The sequence below is a fragment of the Gymnoscopelus braueri genome, assembly GCF_963280865.1.
Source record: "Gymnoscopelus braueri genome assembly, chromosome: 5".
Lineage (NCBI taxonomy): Eukaryota > Metazoa > Chordata > Actinopteri > Myctophiformes > Myctophidae > Gymnoscopelus > Gymnoscopelus braueri.
The window spans coordinates 45746607-45765047 of record NC_137606.1 but is presented as its reverse complement, the minus strand read 5'-3'; the positions used below and the strand labels follow the sequence as shown (position 1 = coordinate 45765047).

Below are 18441 nucleotides of genomic sequence, written 5' to 3'. Positions count from 1 at the left end.
AGTAAAATAATAATATTTTCCTCTGAGATGTAGTGGAGTGGAAGTAAAAGTACTGACAATTGAAAATACTCCAGTAAAGTAAAAGTACCTCAAACTCAAAATTGTACTTAAGTACAGTACTCGATACATTTACTTAGTTACTTTTCCACCACTGCTTCCTCTAACGTTTATTATTCTCCACGCGCCCAAAATAACCGACCTACTAGCTCAATTGATTGATTGATTGATTGATTGATTGATTGATTGATTGATTGATTGATTTTTTTTACAGTGCGCGGCACCGGCGTGCAATGGAGTATATATATCAGGCTTACACATAAAGCATTATATATAAAATAATCAATCAGTTTGATCAAAATGTTAGCTACGTACATTTCAGGTACATTAATAATAATTTTAGCCACTCAGTCTTAACCTTTTTTTTTTGTATAGTTTTCTTGTAAATGAAATCAAAAACTACATTAAAAAACATTTATTGACAAACTAAAAATACGAAAACTGAAAAAAGAACAGACAATTATTCTATTTGTGTTCTTTGTGTAATGTTATCTCATAGAAGATTCCTCCAGCTGTGTTTGTTTATTTATTTATTGCCAATAAAGAAACACTGCACAAGTGCACACGATTGACACGAACTGTCAAATGCAGCTACATAGCTCTGGTCCATAGTACGTTAGAAGGAAGGAGAACTTCTTCTAACGCTATGGACCAGAGCTGGCAGCTGCACTGCACAGATAACCGCAAGCAACTCTTAGATCCTATTTGTAATCTAGAGTTGCAACAGCAACCCTAGCCCCTACGGAACCTCTCCCTCCGCTATGTAGCTCCGAGATGAGGTTCCTCGTTGTTTCCTGCCGTTTGCGGTCGACATTGTCGCACATTTTCCACTTTACATGTTTCTTACCCCTTTCTGCACATCGTATCCAAAAAGTAAAGCATTTGCGCCACTCTCTCAGATGTTTTAAGTTCTAGCGGAACATAACAGCTTCCAACGAGTTGAAGAAAGTATTTAATTTGCCTCGGATTCATCCGGTTCCATAATATTTTGCATTAGAAGATGCAATTCAACATTTGACCAGTAGGGTAATCAGTAATGTTATCTCTACGGGCGCAACTCTTGCGCAATGTCTTAAAAACATGTAACCGGATGAAAACCGAGGCAAATTAAATACTTTCTTCAACTCGTTGGAAGCTGTTATGTTCCGCTAGAACTTAAAACATCTGAGAGAGTGGCGCAAATGCTTTACTTTTTGGATACGATGTGCAGAAAGGGGTAAGAAACATGTAAAGTGGAAAATGTGCGACAATGTCGACCGCAAACGGCAGGAAACAACGAGGAACCTCATCTCGGAGCTATACAGCGGAGGGAGAGGTTCCGTCGGAGCTACAGCAACCCTTGACAGCCCATACATCCAAACAGAAAAGTCCTATCTGATTGTATTAAACGACGTTAAACTCACCAACATTGCAGGCAGCTGTACGGAAAGCTTGGATTATCCTCTTTCTATCTGCAAAGTTTTTGTTTCATAAAACTGTCAATTCCGGAGGTGATTATTTTTCTATTAGTGTTGGAGTTTGGAAGCACTTTAGGGCTTGGTTGGTATTGCAACTCTAGATTCCAGATATTAAAAATAGGATCTAGAGTTGCTTGCGGCTACTACACAGGCAGGCTGTGTCACATTATTATAAAATAATACTTATTTAGTTTGACAGGACCTAGCTTTTTGTTTTTGAATTAAAAATACATGTATTATTTTGTGCTGCGCTGTGTCACATTTAGCAACGTAAAGGTTGTTTCCCCCACGCTCCAGTCCAGTTGGTGGCGCCAATGCGCCTCTAAACTGCATAAAGGCTTGATGGCTCCCCAAAAGAAGAAGAAAGACGCAGAATTACGGCACATGACTGTCGCGAAAAAAAAAACCTCAGCAACAAGAAGACGCGGGCAAGATGGCGGCGTTCGCCGGAGAGCGTTGGCAGAACGAGCTGCCGAGTCATTCAGTGTTCAGTAAACTGAGGGAGAGCCTGGCCTCAGAGCCCAGCGCCTGCGACCGAGGGACCAGCACCAAGAACCTGACGTTCTGTCTGAACGGAGACCTGTTCGTGTGGGACGATTCTAGCAGAGTGTTCTACACCACCAACCTGAGACAGGTCTGAATGAGCTCTCCTCATGCATAGATAGACCATGCCATTCAATTCAACGAATACAGTACTTGAGTAAATGTACTTAGATACTTTACACTGTAAAGTAACTAAGTACATTTACTCAAGTACTGTACTTAGTACAGTTTTGAGTTTTTTTTTTTTTAAACTTTACTTGAGTATTTATTCCAATACTTTCACTTTCACTCCACTACATCTTGGAGACAAATATTGTACTTCTACGCCACTACAATTATTTGACAACCTTTAGTTACTAGTTACTTTGTACATTTTGATTATTATTACTAAACATATGTTAACTACTTCAGCCCTATATACATTTTAGCCATTTGAAAATAGCAGATCTACAAAGCTCACAATGTGTCACTATGATCTGCTATTTTCAAAAGATTTAGAAAACTTGAGAAATGGGACATTCTGCATAACGAGTACTTTCTACTTTTTGTACTCTTTAAGTACATTTTGATACCAATACTTTTGTACTTTTACTCAAGTCAATTTGTAATTCTGTACTTGCAACAGAGTATTTCTGCATTGCAGTATTGATACTTTTTCCACCACACAATTCAATTCAATTCAGCTCGGTTGCAACTTGGAAAAGTTAGCTTACTTGCTCTCTAAATCAGAAGTTCTCACACTGTAAGATTTTTTTTTTAAAGTTCAAAAATAGCAGATGCTTTGAGCTTGAATATTTGCCATTTTTGAATAGCCAATGCAAAAAATCTGGAAAGACACAGATGCTTTAAAGGGAATACAGTCACGTGTAAACAGAGCTGTGTCACACACACATTGCAACTTGGGAAAAGCTGGCTTACAAACCCCCCAAAATGTGCATTTGCATTAGTCTTTCAAATGTATATACATACAACTAACTACCTGAAAATAGCAGATCTACAAGCTCTTTGACGCGTTGTGAGCTTGTAGATTGGCTGTTTTCTGCAAGCCAAAGCTGTGGTACCATATACCTGATATGCGATAATAAGTCTGGATGTCTCCTCATACAAATATACCCCCCAAATTGTAGCTCACTTATTATAGATCTGTTGTTTTCAGCGAGCCAAAGCTGTGATAAGTGACGGGTCTGAGGTCTACTCATACAAACACCTTGTTGACAACAACCCTGGCTCAATTAAGCTACTGTATATCCGAGTACAAGAACGCTAGCTCCAAAACAGGCTCGCCCCGGGTCAAATCCAAAAACCATGGAACGGTCGCCACCAGCTTCTTAACGTAAGCTCAGTAAAACTATGCCTAAACCCAACCTTATTCCTAAACGTAACCTCAGTAAAACTATGCCTAAACCTAACCTTATTCCTAAACTTAATCCCAGTAAAACTATGCCTTTAAAAAATGGGGGCGGGTGTGTTTTGGGGGGAGTGTTCCGATTACCCTATATCTGAGCTGTTCGCTTTAAAAAAAACTATGATTGTGATACCTGTGTTGTTTGCACCTACAAGGCAACGGTGGACTCGCCTCGGCCATGCACCCAAATACCTGTATGTGTGTCTAAAAGAATATGGTGTAGGCGTAGCTACTAGCTAAGCTTACGAAGACAGAGTGCTGTATACAACCGCAACATCATTTTGTTTGACTGTGCGCTTGTCCTGTGTTCAGTTTTTAGGAATCTACTGTAGTGTATGCTTTTATTTGTTAACATCTTTGTAGTTTTTTTTGTATTTGTTTGTCTGTTGCTGCTGCAGCATGGGTGAAAGCCGAAGCAAAAGTTTCCATTTTGTGGGACAGTAAATTAAATTTAATCTTGAATCTCAACAGCTCAACTCTGAAGAGGAGAGCCAGGAAAGCGGGACTCACCACCAGACCCTGCTGTGCATCAACCCGCCCCGCTTCGAAGTCTGCCAGGTTCTGCTGAGTCCGACGCAGCACCACGTCGCACTCGTCGGCCAGCGGGGCGCCACCGTGCTCGAACTCCCGCAGCGATGGGGCAAGAGGTCAGAGTTCGAGGGCGGACGGGCCAAGATCAACTGCAAGACTGTCCCTGTGGCGGAGCGCTTCTTCACCAGCTCTGCGTCCGTGAGCCTACGGCAGGCGGCCTGGTACCCCAGCGAGACGGAGGAGCCGCATCTAGTGCTGCTCACTTCGGAAAACACCATCAGGTTCTACAGCCTAAAGTCACCCCAAATCCCAGCCAAGGCACTGTCCGTCTCCCAGTCGGACGAGGACAGCAGTGTGCAGGCGATGCGTTCCTACGCGGCTTCTCTCGGCGAGATAGCGGTGGCGTTCGACTTCGGCCCGGTGTCGAGTGGTCCTCGGCAGCTTGTGGGCCAGCGCTCTAAAGAACTGCTGGTCTACCCGCTGTACATCCTCTATGAGAACGGAGAGATGTACTTGAGTTATGCCAGCCAGGCAAGTGGAATGACCACCAGCAAGCCCACGGGGCCTCTGCCCATGTACCCTGCAGCTGAAGATAACTACGGCTATGATGCCTGTGCCATCCTCTGCCTGCCCTGTGTACCCAACATCCTGGTCATCGCCACGGAAACGGGGACACTCTATCACTGCGTCGTACTGGAGGCGGACGAAGAGGAGGAGACGGGGGCAGTGGAGCGGTGGGCCCGGGGCTCTGACGCCGTGCCGTCTCTATATGTGTTTGAATGTGTGGAGCTGGAGCTCACCCTCAAGCTGGCCACCGGGGAAGACGAGGACCCCCAAGAGTCTGACTTCACCTGTCCTATCAGACTTCACAGAGACCCCCTGTGCCAGCACAGGTACCACTGCACCCATGAAGCCGGCGTCCACAGCGTGGGTCTCACCTGGTTCAACAAGCTCCACAAGTTCCTCCAGTCGGATGAGGAGGATAAAGACAGTCTCCAGGAGCTGGCAGCAGAGCAGCGCTGCATCGTGGAGCACATCCTCTGCACAAGGCCTCTCTGTACCAGTTCGCCGGCACCGGTACGTGGCTTCCTGATCGTGTCGGACCTGTCCCTTGGCGCCACCATGATCTGCATCACCAGCACGTACGAGTGTCTCCTGCTGCCCCTGCTGAGCTCCATCCGCCCCCCCTCACCGCCCCTGCTGTGCTCCCGTCCGGGCGTGGGGCCACCCAGCTCCCCCCTGCGCGGACTGGCAGACGACTCGATCGAGCAGCACATCCGCAACATCCTGGCACGCAGCTCCACCAACCCCTTGATGCTGAAGGCGGGCGACAAAGCCACGTCGCCCCTGCCTGCCGAGTGCCTGCAGCTCCTCAGCCGCGCCACGCAGGTCTTCAGGGAGGAGTACATCCTCAAGCAGGACATGGCCCGCGAGGAGATGCAGAGGCGGGTGAAACTGCTGACGGGCCAGAAAAATAAGCAGCAGGAGGAGATGACTCTGTGCCGTGAGGAGAAGAAGAGCTTGAGAGAGGCGGCTGAGAGGCTGGCCGACAAATACGAGGATGCCAAGTACCGCCAGGAGGCCATTATGGGCCGAGTGAGGCGGGTGCTGGGCAGCCTGCGCAGCCAGTTGCCTGTGCTGTCGGACAGTGAGAAGGACATGCGGAAAGAGCTGCAGTCCGTCAGTGACCAGCTGAAACACCTGGACAATGGCATCAAACAGGTGCACACCAAGATGGAGTACCAAAAGAAGCAGGTGGACAAGGGCGCCAGCGCAGCCACCAAGGCGACCGTCTCCCTCAACGCGCAGCAGAGGAAGTGCGTCCAAGGCGTCCTCAAAGAGCAGGGGGAGCACATCGCCGACATGATGAAACAGATCAAGGATGTCAAGAACCATTTCAGTTTCTGAAGCGAGTGTTAATTTAACTCTGAGTGTGAAAATGCTTCTGGGTAAATTTTGACTCTGTTAAGCGCTTTACATGTAAAACCTAATAGATACATTTCTTCTATCAGCGCTTTGGTCTCAGGAACAGAATGTGGCATGTTTGGAATGGGCTATTGACTTGGGTAATGTTTTGAATACAGTCATGTTTTCAATCTTTTATATTCAATATATTATGTTTTGTATGTTTCTTTGGAGAGTAAAATAAAAATGTTTGCAGAACTGGCATCAGGACATCGACTGAATGTTTTCAAAATTTTGTAAATTAGAATCGGTGCTTAAAAGAACAAATGACATGGGGAATTTATTACACGCACGCAACAAACCAAAATCTACTCTGAACATGCTTCAGTTGTGGGCAAATATAAGATACAGTTCATTAATATGAGCAATGCTTTCACGAGTAGATTTCCAAATGACGTAAGATAAACTTTTATTGATCTCCGGGGGGAAATTCAGGTGTCAGCAACAGCAGTAAGAGTGAATCAGTAACATTTAGGAGTAGTCAAGAGTCAATACAAATAAAATAGGCTTAGGTTCTGACACAAGACATCTGTGTTGGGTCTCTGAATGAGTTAAAGTATGTACAATGTATCAATATATATTCGTATGGATGTACAGTATCACCAATACACATCCATTGGTAAATATATGAATGGATATTACAGACTCAATAGAATGAATATGTACATTATAGATGTGTCAACAGTATCTGGGTAGATACAGTACTTACAGTCTATAAACGATGAATATATGAGTGAATATTAAGTAAAGTATGCATGCATGCACTGTTTAGGTACATTTTGTTCACTTATCTGCTTCTAATACTGTACACCTATGTGCCTGTATCTCAGTGGTTCTATAAGTGGATTCCAGCAACTCTGGGCTCCTTTAGGGGGTCTAAATTGACCCTCATACAAGTATGTAACTATGACCGTATACAAATGGAACCAAATGAATCCTAACGGGTCCATTTGGTTCCATTTGTATACTGTCAGAGTTAAGGGGAGACTTTGAAATGTGTAGGTTTGAGAACCATTGCTGCAGCTGACCATTAGGTGGGGCACACCACATATACTAAAGAAAAAATATAATTTACATTCCTTTCTAGACTGCCATCTACAGGGGGATATATTGTAGCGCTTTAAAGGGAGAACGGAATATTTCCTTTTCTCTCCACTAGGGGGATCAGTTTGTTCAGTCTTTGGTGTCTTCCACTGCTGGGCCTTGGTGAGGAATTCCCCACATAAACATTGTGTGACGTACATGGAGACCCCAGTTTAGTTGAGTCACTTACTGTACATTGTTATGGGTGTGTTTGTTATTGTAATGGTGTGGCACTGTAGGTCAGGCATCCTTTTATTCCTGTGTGTATGTACAGTATGAATATGGTGCTGCAGCTGCAATGTAGCATTTGTTCTTCATCACTGAGCATTTGTTCTTGCTTTTGTGCAACAGCTGAATATGTAGCTGGCAACTGAATGTGTGACTCAGTTGAAGACTAATTGTGTAATGGGTGAACATTCTCAAATTCTGAGGACATTTTTTATTGACTCCACTGTCTGTAAAATTATTGATGGCACCCATTGGGCAATACATGGGAAGACAAGTTTGTTTTTAATTAAGAGCAGTCTACATGAACATTTCTACTAGGCTCCATGAAAATGGTTCAGATTCAAATTTCAAAATGTTCAGTGTACCTCTCTTTCTCTCTCTCTGTCTCTCTTTCTCTCTCTCTCTGTCTCTCTTTCTCTGTCTGTCTGTCTGTCTCTCTCTCTCTCTCTCTCTCTCTCTCTCTCTCTCTCTCTCTCTCTCTCTCTCTCTGTCTTGCTCTGTCTCCCCCCTCTCTCTCTCCCCCTCCCTCCCCCCTCTCTCTATCTCCCTCCATCCCTCCCTCTCTCTCTTCTTCCTCCCCCCATTCTCTCTCTCTCTCTCTCTTCCCCCCTCCCCCCATTCTCTCTCTCTCCCTCCCCCTCCCTCCCTCCCTCTCTCTCTCTCTCTTCCTCCCCCTCCCCCCCATTCTCTCTCTCTCCCTCCCCTGCATAAACACAAAACAGAGGGTGTGGTTTACTTCAGGCCAAGTTCAGGAACACTCCAAATAGGGGGATGTTGTTAACGTCTTTCATAAAGGTACAGTGTCTGGATCCTGCGCCCGAGCGCGAGGAAACTTCACGGACCCCTAGGAAAGGAGATATTAATAACTCTGGGGCCAGCCCACCACATTCTTCACATGTGAGTCACACTGTAAACCAGAGAGCAAGGAAGGAGCTAAGGCTTGGATTGCCTCTGTTTCTCATTTGTGTTTCTTTCCATGGAGGAGTGGAACATAGGGGAGGCAGGGAAGACCTCCCCTCCTTTCACAGAACCTTAAAAGACCCTTATGCATAGGATAACACACAGACTACACAGACACTGCTATATAGTACAGTGGAGCTTACACCACATAGTTTCCCAAAGCGTAATACCTTCAGATATGCAGGCTGGTGAGAGAGTGAACAGAGGATATGGAAATGTCTACTGTACTGTGTGTACATGTGTGTGTGGCATGTGTCAGTGACTGTGAGAGAGAGAGAGAGAGAGAGAGAGAGAGAGAGAGAGAGAGAGAGAGAGAGAGAGAGAGAGAGAGAGAGAGAGAGAGAGAGAGAGAGAGAGAGAGAGAGAGAGAGAGAGAGAGATCTGTCATTTGCCTCCATTCAGCAAAGTATATAGGCCTATATACTTTTCAAAGAGCAAGTTTGTATAGGAAGAAGGAAGAGGATATAGGAATTTAAAGGGAAATGTGTACTGTACTACAGTATTGTGTGTGTGTGTGTGTGTGTGTGTGTGTGAGAGAGAGAGAGAGAGAAAGGAGGGAAACGGGGGGGATCATGGAAAATGGTGGTATGAGGCTCTGGCAAGGTTGACTGTGACTCACTGTTTGTCTGATCTGTCACCGAGCGACCGACATGATAGAAAGAAATAACCATTTGTCAAAGAAAGGCCATACTTGCTTTCAGACAACTTTAACGACACATGAAGTACATGAACATACTTTTCTTTAAAGTAGTCTTTTAAACAATTTCTACATGTATGCTTTGTGTACTATATTGCACCAGCATTGTCTAAAAACATGAACCAAATAAGTAACACAACACATCTCAAGTGCATCAAGTGTGCTTAAATGTAGATTGTTTTATGTCTTTTCTTTTACTTTAACTTTACTAACTTATAGAATGTTGCAAAACACTGCATTGTAGTGCTAGTCTTTTATTAATATAACCGTGACCCAAATAAGTAACACAACAGGCAATACACAGTCACTGAAGTTTATTTGGTTATTGTGATAAATGCTGATACGGGAACAGTTGGTAAACTGTGTAGGCTACAGTAGTCAGCAAGATATGAATACATCTTTTTTTGAATTCCATCATTGCCTGTGACATTCATTTAAACAACAGAGAGGCCTTTATTCCCCTACATACAATACAAACAAGCAATAATTACAAAATACTATAAGGTTGATGCGAAATGAAAACTGAAAAATCAGAAAACGGTGTGGTGGATAAAAGCATTAAGGCAAATCTGTGGGCATTCAGGTTGTCAAGAGTGGCAGCAGTTTGAGTTGATGTTTCAACCACATAAGATGAAGCAAGAAAGAGTGTGTGCATCATTATTACAGCATAATTTCTTTCTACTGTACATGTAAATACATTTAAATGACCAGAGCATCAAGTGGCAATACATTAACATGTACTGCCAAATATAATACTGTGCCAGTCTGGTCTAAGTCATAGTAGGAATGTTATGAATCAATGAATACAGAAGGCTTTGTTCTGTATCCTTTCAAACATTGTAAATAGAAGCAGTGAATATTTCTAACTCAAAAGAGTGTGCCAGCCTTTATTTACCTCCGCTCAGCAAACCTTTAAGAGCATATTTTCTAAAAGCACATTATAAATGCAAACTTCAGGAAGCCATTGAAATACTTTCATTTCGATCTGAATAGTCTGAATAGCTTGCCTAGACCACAACATTGTGATCGAACGTGTTCCATTGTTCCGAGATCAAAATCAAGGGACCACCGAAAGGTAATGAAACTGGTCAAACTCGGCACATATGGGGGAAGGATGGGAAACAGACAGAAACAGTAGCATGAGTGTAGGGGAGTCAATAGTGGAGAGTCTTCCTCACCTCTAGGGGGACAGTGTGTCGTGTCTATATATCAGAACCTTTCTGTCTGCGTTTGGAGGGAGGGATCAGACGGTTGGGGAGCATGGGAGGAAGGCCATGACCCTCCAGCTTCACCTCGATCAGGTGACTAGCCAGGGCAAACTCTTCGTCATCCAGCATGCCGTCGCGGTCCACGTCCGACAGTTTCCAGATGCGACCGAGCACGGAGTTGGGGAGTCGGGTGCTCACCATCCAGTCCTTGGCCTTGGTGCCACTCAGCTTGCCCTCGTCGGGGGCCAGGTTGTAGAAGATCTCGTCGTACTTGGGCTTGTCTTTGGTCACCACCCAGTCCTCGTCCGTCTCTCCGTTCGTCTCTCCGTTCTCCATCGCGAAGGGGTCGCCCTCCTGGAAGGGCCCGCCGCGGGTCCCCAGGAAGGCCCCTCCCTGCACCCCGGGCAGATCTCTGTCGTCCAACTCCTCCTGCCGCAGGAGGGGCATGAGCTGGGCGATGTCGTTGGACAGCAGCTCGTCCAGCGCTGCCATGAGGTTGGGCTTCAGGGTCTTGAACTTGGTGAAGTCATGAACCATCAGTTGCTCCTTCAAGAGGGAAACCGTGGAAAGAACAGCAAACACGTGTCATCCAATAGGAATGAAACTGAGAATATTTTTTATAATTCATTAATAATCTAAACCCCAAATGATATGGGTCATCATCCTCGTCTTTATATGTATACCCTCTTTAATACACAGTTACAGCTCAAGGTACTTTACAAGCAGCACTAGGACAGACAGAACAGCAGTATTATCTTAAATCAAATTAGGTTAATCTATTTTTCATAATGCCAAAGCCACTACATTGTGCTAGTGTTTCACCCACTAACATTCTCCTTCTCCTGCTGAAATCCCATTATATTGCATTTTAGAGTTGATTTATGTTGCCAAGCAACTGATGTTTCCTGTAGTGACAACAATACCTGTGCCATACTCTGTCGTAAGACGCAGTTTGCGTGACAAAAATAGCCAATCTACAAGCTCACAACACATTGTGATGTGACACGTTGTGAGCTTGTAGATCGTCTATTTCTGGTGGGCCATCGTATAATATAATGATATAAAATTAGGCTTAAGACTGTTCATCCAGCTCACTTACGTATACCGGTACTTGTACATTCAGTTACTACAGCAGTTTGGCAATTAGAATCTATAGAAGTACAGCCAAGAACAGCTTATAAAAAGACAAGAATTACCTGCATCTTAGCAGCGTCTGGGAAGTCTCCAGCTGAGATGTGATGCTGTAGCTGGATCTTGGAGAAGATGACTGGTAGCTGGTAGATCAGGTTCTTTTTCTTGTTGTCTTTGCGGAAGACGGAGGGCATCTCCTGCTTCAGGTGGCTGATGATGTGTGCATGAACCTGGTACAGAGTGAACAGCATGGCAAGTTGTATAATCAATCACAGGGCTTGGGAGAGTTGTTCAACCTTTTCCTTTGGAAAACTGTGTTAAATCAAACCCATATATAAAAACCAGAACTACCCCTTTATGTCAAGAAGCGCAAGTGAGATGGAAAGACATTATTCACTCTGGGTCACCCACCCGGACCAGGCGTGCCCTTTTGACCAGGTCATTCAGCTTGCGTAGGGCCGCGTTGCGTGGGAGGTTCTGGATGTCGTTGAAGAGGTCCTCTTCCTCCAGCTCGAACAGCTTGCGGTTGTCTGGCACCAGCAGCGGCTCGGACCAGAAGGAGCCGATGTAGACGCGCAGCACCTCGGGGGTCCCGAACACTTTCCCCAGGGACCACATGAGAGCGCCGTACACGCGCATCAGCTGTTGGGTGTCCACCATGTCTGCCTTGTTGAGCACTACGCGGAGCTTATCCTCGTTGCCCTTGAGTGCATCGATGGCCTCGGCGAACTCGTCCGATATCTCCAGTTTGTGGGCATCAAACAGCAGGATGATACGGTCCACGCGCTCGGCGAACCAGCGCAGCACAGCGGGGAAGTCGTAGCCTGTTCAGAGGGAAGAGGGTGACTTCACTGTAGGCTACTATGCAAATGGCCAGCAATGCACGCAGTAGATCTATGCACACAGAAATAGATTCACACACACACATATGCTGATTTTTATAAATTGAAGACCAAGGTTGCAGGAGCCAAACTTGTTATAACTCTCTATAGCCACTCATCTTCCATACACCTTAAGTCTACTTCTTACATTAAAGTTTCACAGAGTGACATCGTTGTACGACAAAGTATATATTAGGCTTTAAACACACACTCACACAGGGAGAGGGGAGGAGGTCAGCATACAGTAGACACAATCCTTTGTTTTTCTCTGAACCTCGCTGGACCCCAGCTCACCAAAAATCCCCGGACCCCTCTTATCTCTTTTACATTCTATTGTATTTACATTCCAGTATTCTTCTCCTGAGCCTCTGATTGTGGCCCCCAACCTTGGACAAGTAACAACTTTGAACAAAAAAGACCTTGACTTTAAAGTGCAAATATCAAATTATATGGTTTAACTAAGGATACTTTCATTGTGTGTGTGTGTGTGTGTGTGTGTGTGTGTGTGTGTGTGTGTGTGTGTGTGTGTGTGTGTGTGTGTGTGTGTGTGTGTGTGTGTGTGTGTGTGTGTGTGTGTGTGTGTGTGCGCGCGCGCATATCAACATGATCTTATTTAATGTTGTTAGTTGCTCATGCACAATGAATTAAGTGATAGCAGAATGAACCAAATAAAAAAGGGGTGGAGGATTTGGAAAAGTGAACGGCTGTAACAGTCAGATAAGATAGATGACGAGGCATGGTGATTATGGTTTAGTCTCAACAGTGTACTACTTCCAGATGTGCAAGTGGAATTTGTTCTGCGCTCTCCCTCGCTGTCTATATTATTGCCGCTTTGTTTACCTCACCCTGGCCTTGCCAAGTGTTATTGTGACACAGAACAGAGAATGTCAGTCCAATGAGTTAGCCAGGTGTGACAGAGGAGATGAGCTTGTGAGCCGAGCTTTCAGGGATGTGCGTCTCTGCAGGTACCTCCCCCACGCCCCTCTCCTCACCTCTTCCCTCTCCGCCTTTCTCACCTCGGCTCACTCTCTGCTTGGCGCCGGACAGGATGCCCGGTGTGTCGATGATGCTGATGCTCTCCAGGACCTGGTTGGGAATCTGGGCACACTGGAACCTGGCATGCATCAAAAAGAAGAGAGGGGAACACTGACTCACACACACACACACACGCTTTATGACATAGTTCTGGAATGATCTACCGCGGGTCACAGAGGTCGGATTCGCTCAAATGCTCCATTGAAGCCAAGGGGTGGAAGGAATCCTAATCATGTGAAATATGGTTATCTGTTATCATGCTAGGTAAATGTGTTCCAAGGAGCAGATTGGAAGCTGGCCCCCACACCCCTCCCGTTCCGCAGCGAGGCCATTGTGTGGAAGCCTTCATCTCAATGCTCAGGGCTTCCTGATGGAAAATGGCCACTACTGCCAGAATCAAACAATAAGGGGCACTAATGATGTGTGGCTTAGAACAACAGTGCGTCTTCCTGTGGCTGACGAGCTTAACGAGCCCACCGGCCACCGGTTCCCAGAACAGGAAGTCAAAGAAAAGGAGAGACGCAAACATGATCACAAACACCCTGCAGAGGTGGTGAGGGACTCCCCTGGAAAAAAAAGCAAAAGAATGAAACAAAACAATAAAACCTGGCGTCAGAGCTTTTTCTGAACCCTTTCTTTCTGTGGAAACCTGTCTAACATGAGCTCAGAGTGTTTCAATAACATTTGGTCTGTTCTGTTTGGGACATTACATGTCCATTACAGAGACTGGGCTTTATTGTGAAAGGCATGGGGTCTTCCACCGATTTTGTTACGGATTACATCAATGGAAAAACATACCCACAGAGACCTGGCAGTCAAGAGAGTAAACAAAGCTGAGGAAAAGCGCAACATGTGTTACGTTTCTCTTGCTGAGAAAAAAACCTACTGCAGTCAGTGGCGTCATCTGTTTGTCTTTGACTTCGAGGGTCCACAGAGCCCTCTGACCTTGCCTTTGAACCGGAGTACATTGCAGCTCCCTTCTGCGTACATGAGCTTTCATCACCCCTCCCGGGTGATATCTCTCTCTTTCTCCGTTTTTCCACAAATAAGGCAAGTGCCTCCCCACTTTGAAATTTGGCACAGAGACTCTAAAATTCCATAGAGCTAAAAGCTGGCGCTCTCTCTGCCGTTATCTCTCCCTCCCTGCTCCCCCTCGGGGTGAGGGTGGTAGCAAGGCCGGGATATCACTCTCTCACTTTCTGTCTCTCGGCTCCTCGCTTTCATCGTCCTTAAATGTAGTGGCTCTATCGCTGGATAACTCAACTCAGGGTTCAATTTGCTGGGGGGATGGGGGGAAATACATGCCTCTGCTTTCGATATCCCCCTTCCGTTTGTTTTGCCAGTGGGGATACTGTAAGTTTTAACCCTGCTTCTGGTCAGACTGAATTCAATACAGGCATTTGCTAATATCACAGTTTCACAATTTTATTTTTATTAAAATGTCTGTTAACCACATTAGAGTTGGCCTCCCCAATTTGGTTGCCCAAAATTCTTCTACATTTTGTCTGCATCTCAGTCTCTCCACTCACCTGTTGAGGAAGGTGTTGCCAAAGGGGTTGAGCTTGCGAAAGGGCTTGTTGGGGTCCACAATGAGGGCGTTGCCAGGGATCACGCCCTCAACTTCCCCGTGCATAATGGCGGTGAAGCAGTCTGTGGTGGGCTCAGGTCCCACCCTGCTCCCAGGTATGTCCTGCTCCAGCAGGTACCTGTCAGTCACAGGAACAGCAAAAGTGCACCGTATAAGGACCATACTGGCCGGAACACATGTTCTTGTCTAATCAAAGCTTCAGACATATTTTGTATATATATATTGTATATAAAGAGACCATTCTCTCAATGAATGTTTAAACTTTCTCCAAGGTCATCACTAAAACGTCACAGAGCCTACCAGAGTAATTGAGTTAGATGGCTAAATATCATTGTGCGGTTAAGAAGTCATGGACAAATTTCATAGGCTAAATCTCTCAGTAACACTTTTCAAATCAATGAGCACTCTAAAGTGTATTAAAATGCAACGATAACAACTTTGACAACAAAACCCCACACAATGATATTTAGTGTGTTGGGTTACCTATTTCAAGCAAGTTTCAAGTCTCGATCTGCAAGTAACGGAATCCAATGGCTTCCTTGAAAGTCAACGACTTACTTACAGCACAGTAACTATGTGTCCATAATAAGTTCATACATTTATTTCAAGTGATTGATGATGCCATGGAACACTCAGTTTGCTTTAGTAGCCTATACAACTGACTGCAACGTCTTACTTGATGAAGGTGGTCTTTCCGGTGGAGTATTGTCCCACCACCAGGACCATGGGCTTGTTATCGAAGTCTGCGTCCTCCAGACTCTGGGAGTGGAAGTCATTGAAGCCATAGTACTGCTCTAGAGGCAGGAGCTTCTTGCGGTAGAGGGACTTGAGGCCCTCGGTCACAGTGCGGATCACCTCGGGTGCCTTCTTCACATCTTTCCTCCCCCAGCGCGACATGGTGATTGGCTAAAAGAATTGTCACACACTTGTCAAAAAAATAAAGCTTCTATTTGGAACTTAAAAGTTCTATAGCTCCGTAGCTTCATACAGTAATATGATCCTTAAAAACTTTTTTATTTTGTGGTTCTTTTCTATAGAACCAAATGTGTCCATGTGGAATCTTTCTAGGGGCCATATACAGTCTCACACTATGAGCTATAGAATATTTTCAGACCCTTACAGAACATGTTTATATTGTAGAGGTCATCCGCACTGTAAGTCATCTGTGTCTGAGTTGTACCTTAGTCTCTGGTCCTGTTTCCTGCTGCTGAATCTTCGAGGGCCTTCAGGTGTTTCCTGTGTTTATGTGACCGTCGCTCACTTGTCCCTGCGGCCCACCAGCTCAAAGCGCTGAAAACGGATGATAGGGTTTTATATGGGATCTGAGGACTAGGCTTTTCTCTTTTGATGGTCGTCTGCGACCACTTCCGAAAGCCTCTAACCAGCAGAAAGAAAACGACACGCAGTCATGAATCCCCCCAAAAAGGTCAAAGTGCATTACCACTCTTCGTCAGTCAGAGCAAGGTACACTAACATAGAGTGCAGTTGGGAGGTCTGCTAGAATCTTTTAGTGGATGTGGAATATGGGGGAAGCCTTTAGCCCACCAGGAGACTGGAGCATTTGTCAGAGTGAATGTGCTTGGAAAAAGCTGGTGTTTCGTGGTGGAAAACACTCACACACACACGCCCAACCCAGCAGCGTCCACATTTGCAAAGGCACAGCTCATTTCCTTACATTGAAATGAGTAAGATATTCCCATCGAGGTTCTTGTCAGTGGAATGATGAATGAACAAAGCCTTATCAATTGTTCACAGTTACATTTATGTCGAGGACTAAGGCACACACACACAATCACCAAGTCTACACTTGCACAGACACATCCCTTTTGCCTTTTTGATGAATTTTGTCTCCACCTTTGTCTGGCCCAGGTGCAACATCAAGGTATTAACTACACAAAGATATTGTACCTTTCAAAGCAACCCTGGTACACCCCCCCCCCCCCCAACCCCATCTATTCTCCTGTGTCCCCCTGGGCTGTCTCCCTCTATTCTTTCCTCCTATCTCTGTACATACCCATAAAAAAATCTATACTAAACTAAGGTATGTGGACTACCCAATCTCCTGTAAACTTTATTACAGTTTGAAGATATGGTCCAAGACCTCACAGCTCTGTCCACGCTCAGGAGACTGTGAGAGGAAGAGAGATCAGACATACAACAGTAGACATGCACTCATGTGTGGAAAGCCTCTTAAATGAGAGATAAAAAGGCCAAACAGTGCCCAGGGGAAACAACAACAACCCTAGCATGTCACAAGACCAGTGAGCAAAAATCTTGTCAAAATGGCGAACTGGACTTCTAAAAGAGAAATTTGCAAATGAGTCCGCCATTACACAGAGTGGGTATGTTTAATACTAGTCATACTGAGTGAGAGTTGTATCACAGGCTTTCTCTGTGTGTGCGTGTGTGTGCATGCGTGTCTGAATGGTTTGGATTAGGCTCCAGGAGCCACTCTGGAAAGTTTAAAAGATGATGGAAAATGCCTTGTGGGTTTCTGCACCACAGTTGCAACAGAGTTTTGAAGTTGGAATGAGAGGGCTACGAGCATAGTTTGCAATTGGAGTGAGTGGATTCTCTACTGTTTGAGATGTGTATTTTAGTATCCAAATACAGGAATCAACTAAAAAGATAAGAATTAGTATCCAAATGCAGCAATCTACCATAAAAGATATCATTTGTGTATGGATTCTAGTCTGTCACACTGATCGAATGCCATCAATGCTTTGTTTTTTGTTCTCTTTCGACAGTATCACAATCTTTACTTAATTAGTGTCCCCTAAAAATAAATTTCAGCTCAAATCTAAAACACCAAAGGGCCATTACAGCCACATGTAAATGTAAAGTAAAGATATTTACCAAGTTTACGAAGGAGATGGCATGTACAGTATATCTTCCAGGCTGCACCTTTGATGTGTTTCTCCCTCTTGCCTTCTGGAGTATGGAAAAACGTCTGACTCAATGAGGGAAAAAGTCTCTTGGCAGGGCTGCTGCTACATGCATGGGCTGTGCTTTTATCAGCAAATAGGAGCCTTAGAGCTGTGTCAATGCAGCTAAATGACTGCGGACGGACGCATCTCCTCCAGGGAATTAATGTATTTCAGATGAGCTCCCAGTTTAGGCAATGGTCCCCGGTCACAGAACAAACACACACACACACGCACACACACACACACACACACTGAAACAAACTTTACTCACTCTTTGCCTCCCTGCCTTTCTAAATGCACCTCCTCTTCCAGAGATGCCAGGCATCTACAGGGACAACACCAAACCTCTCCCACTCTGGGCAGGGATGAGCCAAAGTATGGGCACAGAGGGTGTGGATTGTGCGTATGCGTGTCTGTGTGAGCATGAGTGTGTGTGTGTGTGTGTGTGAGACTGTGAGTGGGGGGGTCTAAATAAATCATTTGGGTGTGTGGAGTACATTTTTCTACAGTGGTGAACAAAGTACTCAACTCCAGGACTTGAGTCAAAGTATAGATACTCCTGGTCAAATATTACTTAACTAGTGAAAGTTGCTTGTGACATTTGTACCTGAGTTAAAGTACTTGAGTACTTGCTTTTAAAAATCAAAAGTACTTGCTTTTAAAAATACGTAAGTATTCAAAAGTATACATTACAAAATATATATATTTTCTATTAATGTGTTAACATTTTGATGTTTTCCCCCAA

The 18441-nt window shown here is 44.9% G+C and overlaps 2 protein-coding genes across 3 annotated transcripts; one reads left to right on the top strand and one right to left on the bottom strand.

Annotated features, from left to right (window-relative positions):
* Nucleotides 1–1927: 1927 nt before the first annotated feature.
* LOC308085749 (nucleoporin 88-like) lies at nt 1928–6162 on the top strand. The gene is made up of 2 exons (XM_080429059.1): nt 1928–2148; nt 3934–6162. Exons 1-2 carry the CDS (start codon nt 1948–1950, stop codon nt 5899–5901), a joined length of 2169 nt encoding a protein of 722 aa, XP_080285185.1. The 5' UTR covers nt 1928–1947; the 3' UTR covers nt 5902–6162.
* Nucleotides 6163–9225: 3063 nt separating this feature from the next.
* Nucleotides 9226–18060, bottom strand: ehd2b (EH-domain containing 2b). Of its 2 annotated transcripts, none has more exons than XM_080428463.1 (8): nt 17626–18060; nt 15950–16059; nt 15446–15675; nt 14711–14887; nt 13139–13260; nt 11677–12089; nt 11331–11495; nt 9226–10680 (listed from the first exon to the last, which is right to left on the bottom strand). In XM_080428463.1, the coding sequence occupies exons 3-8, from the start codon at nt 15664–15666 to the stop codon at nt 10129–10131; spliced, it is 1650 nt and encodes a 549-aa protein (XP_080284589.1). In that variant the 5' UTR covers nt 15667–15675; nt 15950–16059; nt 17626–18060; the 3' UTR covers nt 9226–10128. The 2 variants fall into 2 exon arrangements, with proteins under 2 accessions (XP_080284589.1, XP_080284590.1); XM_080428464.1 differs by having other exon boundaries at nt 13163–13260; nt 17626–18059.
* Nucleotides 18061–18441: the final 381 nt, after the last annotated feature.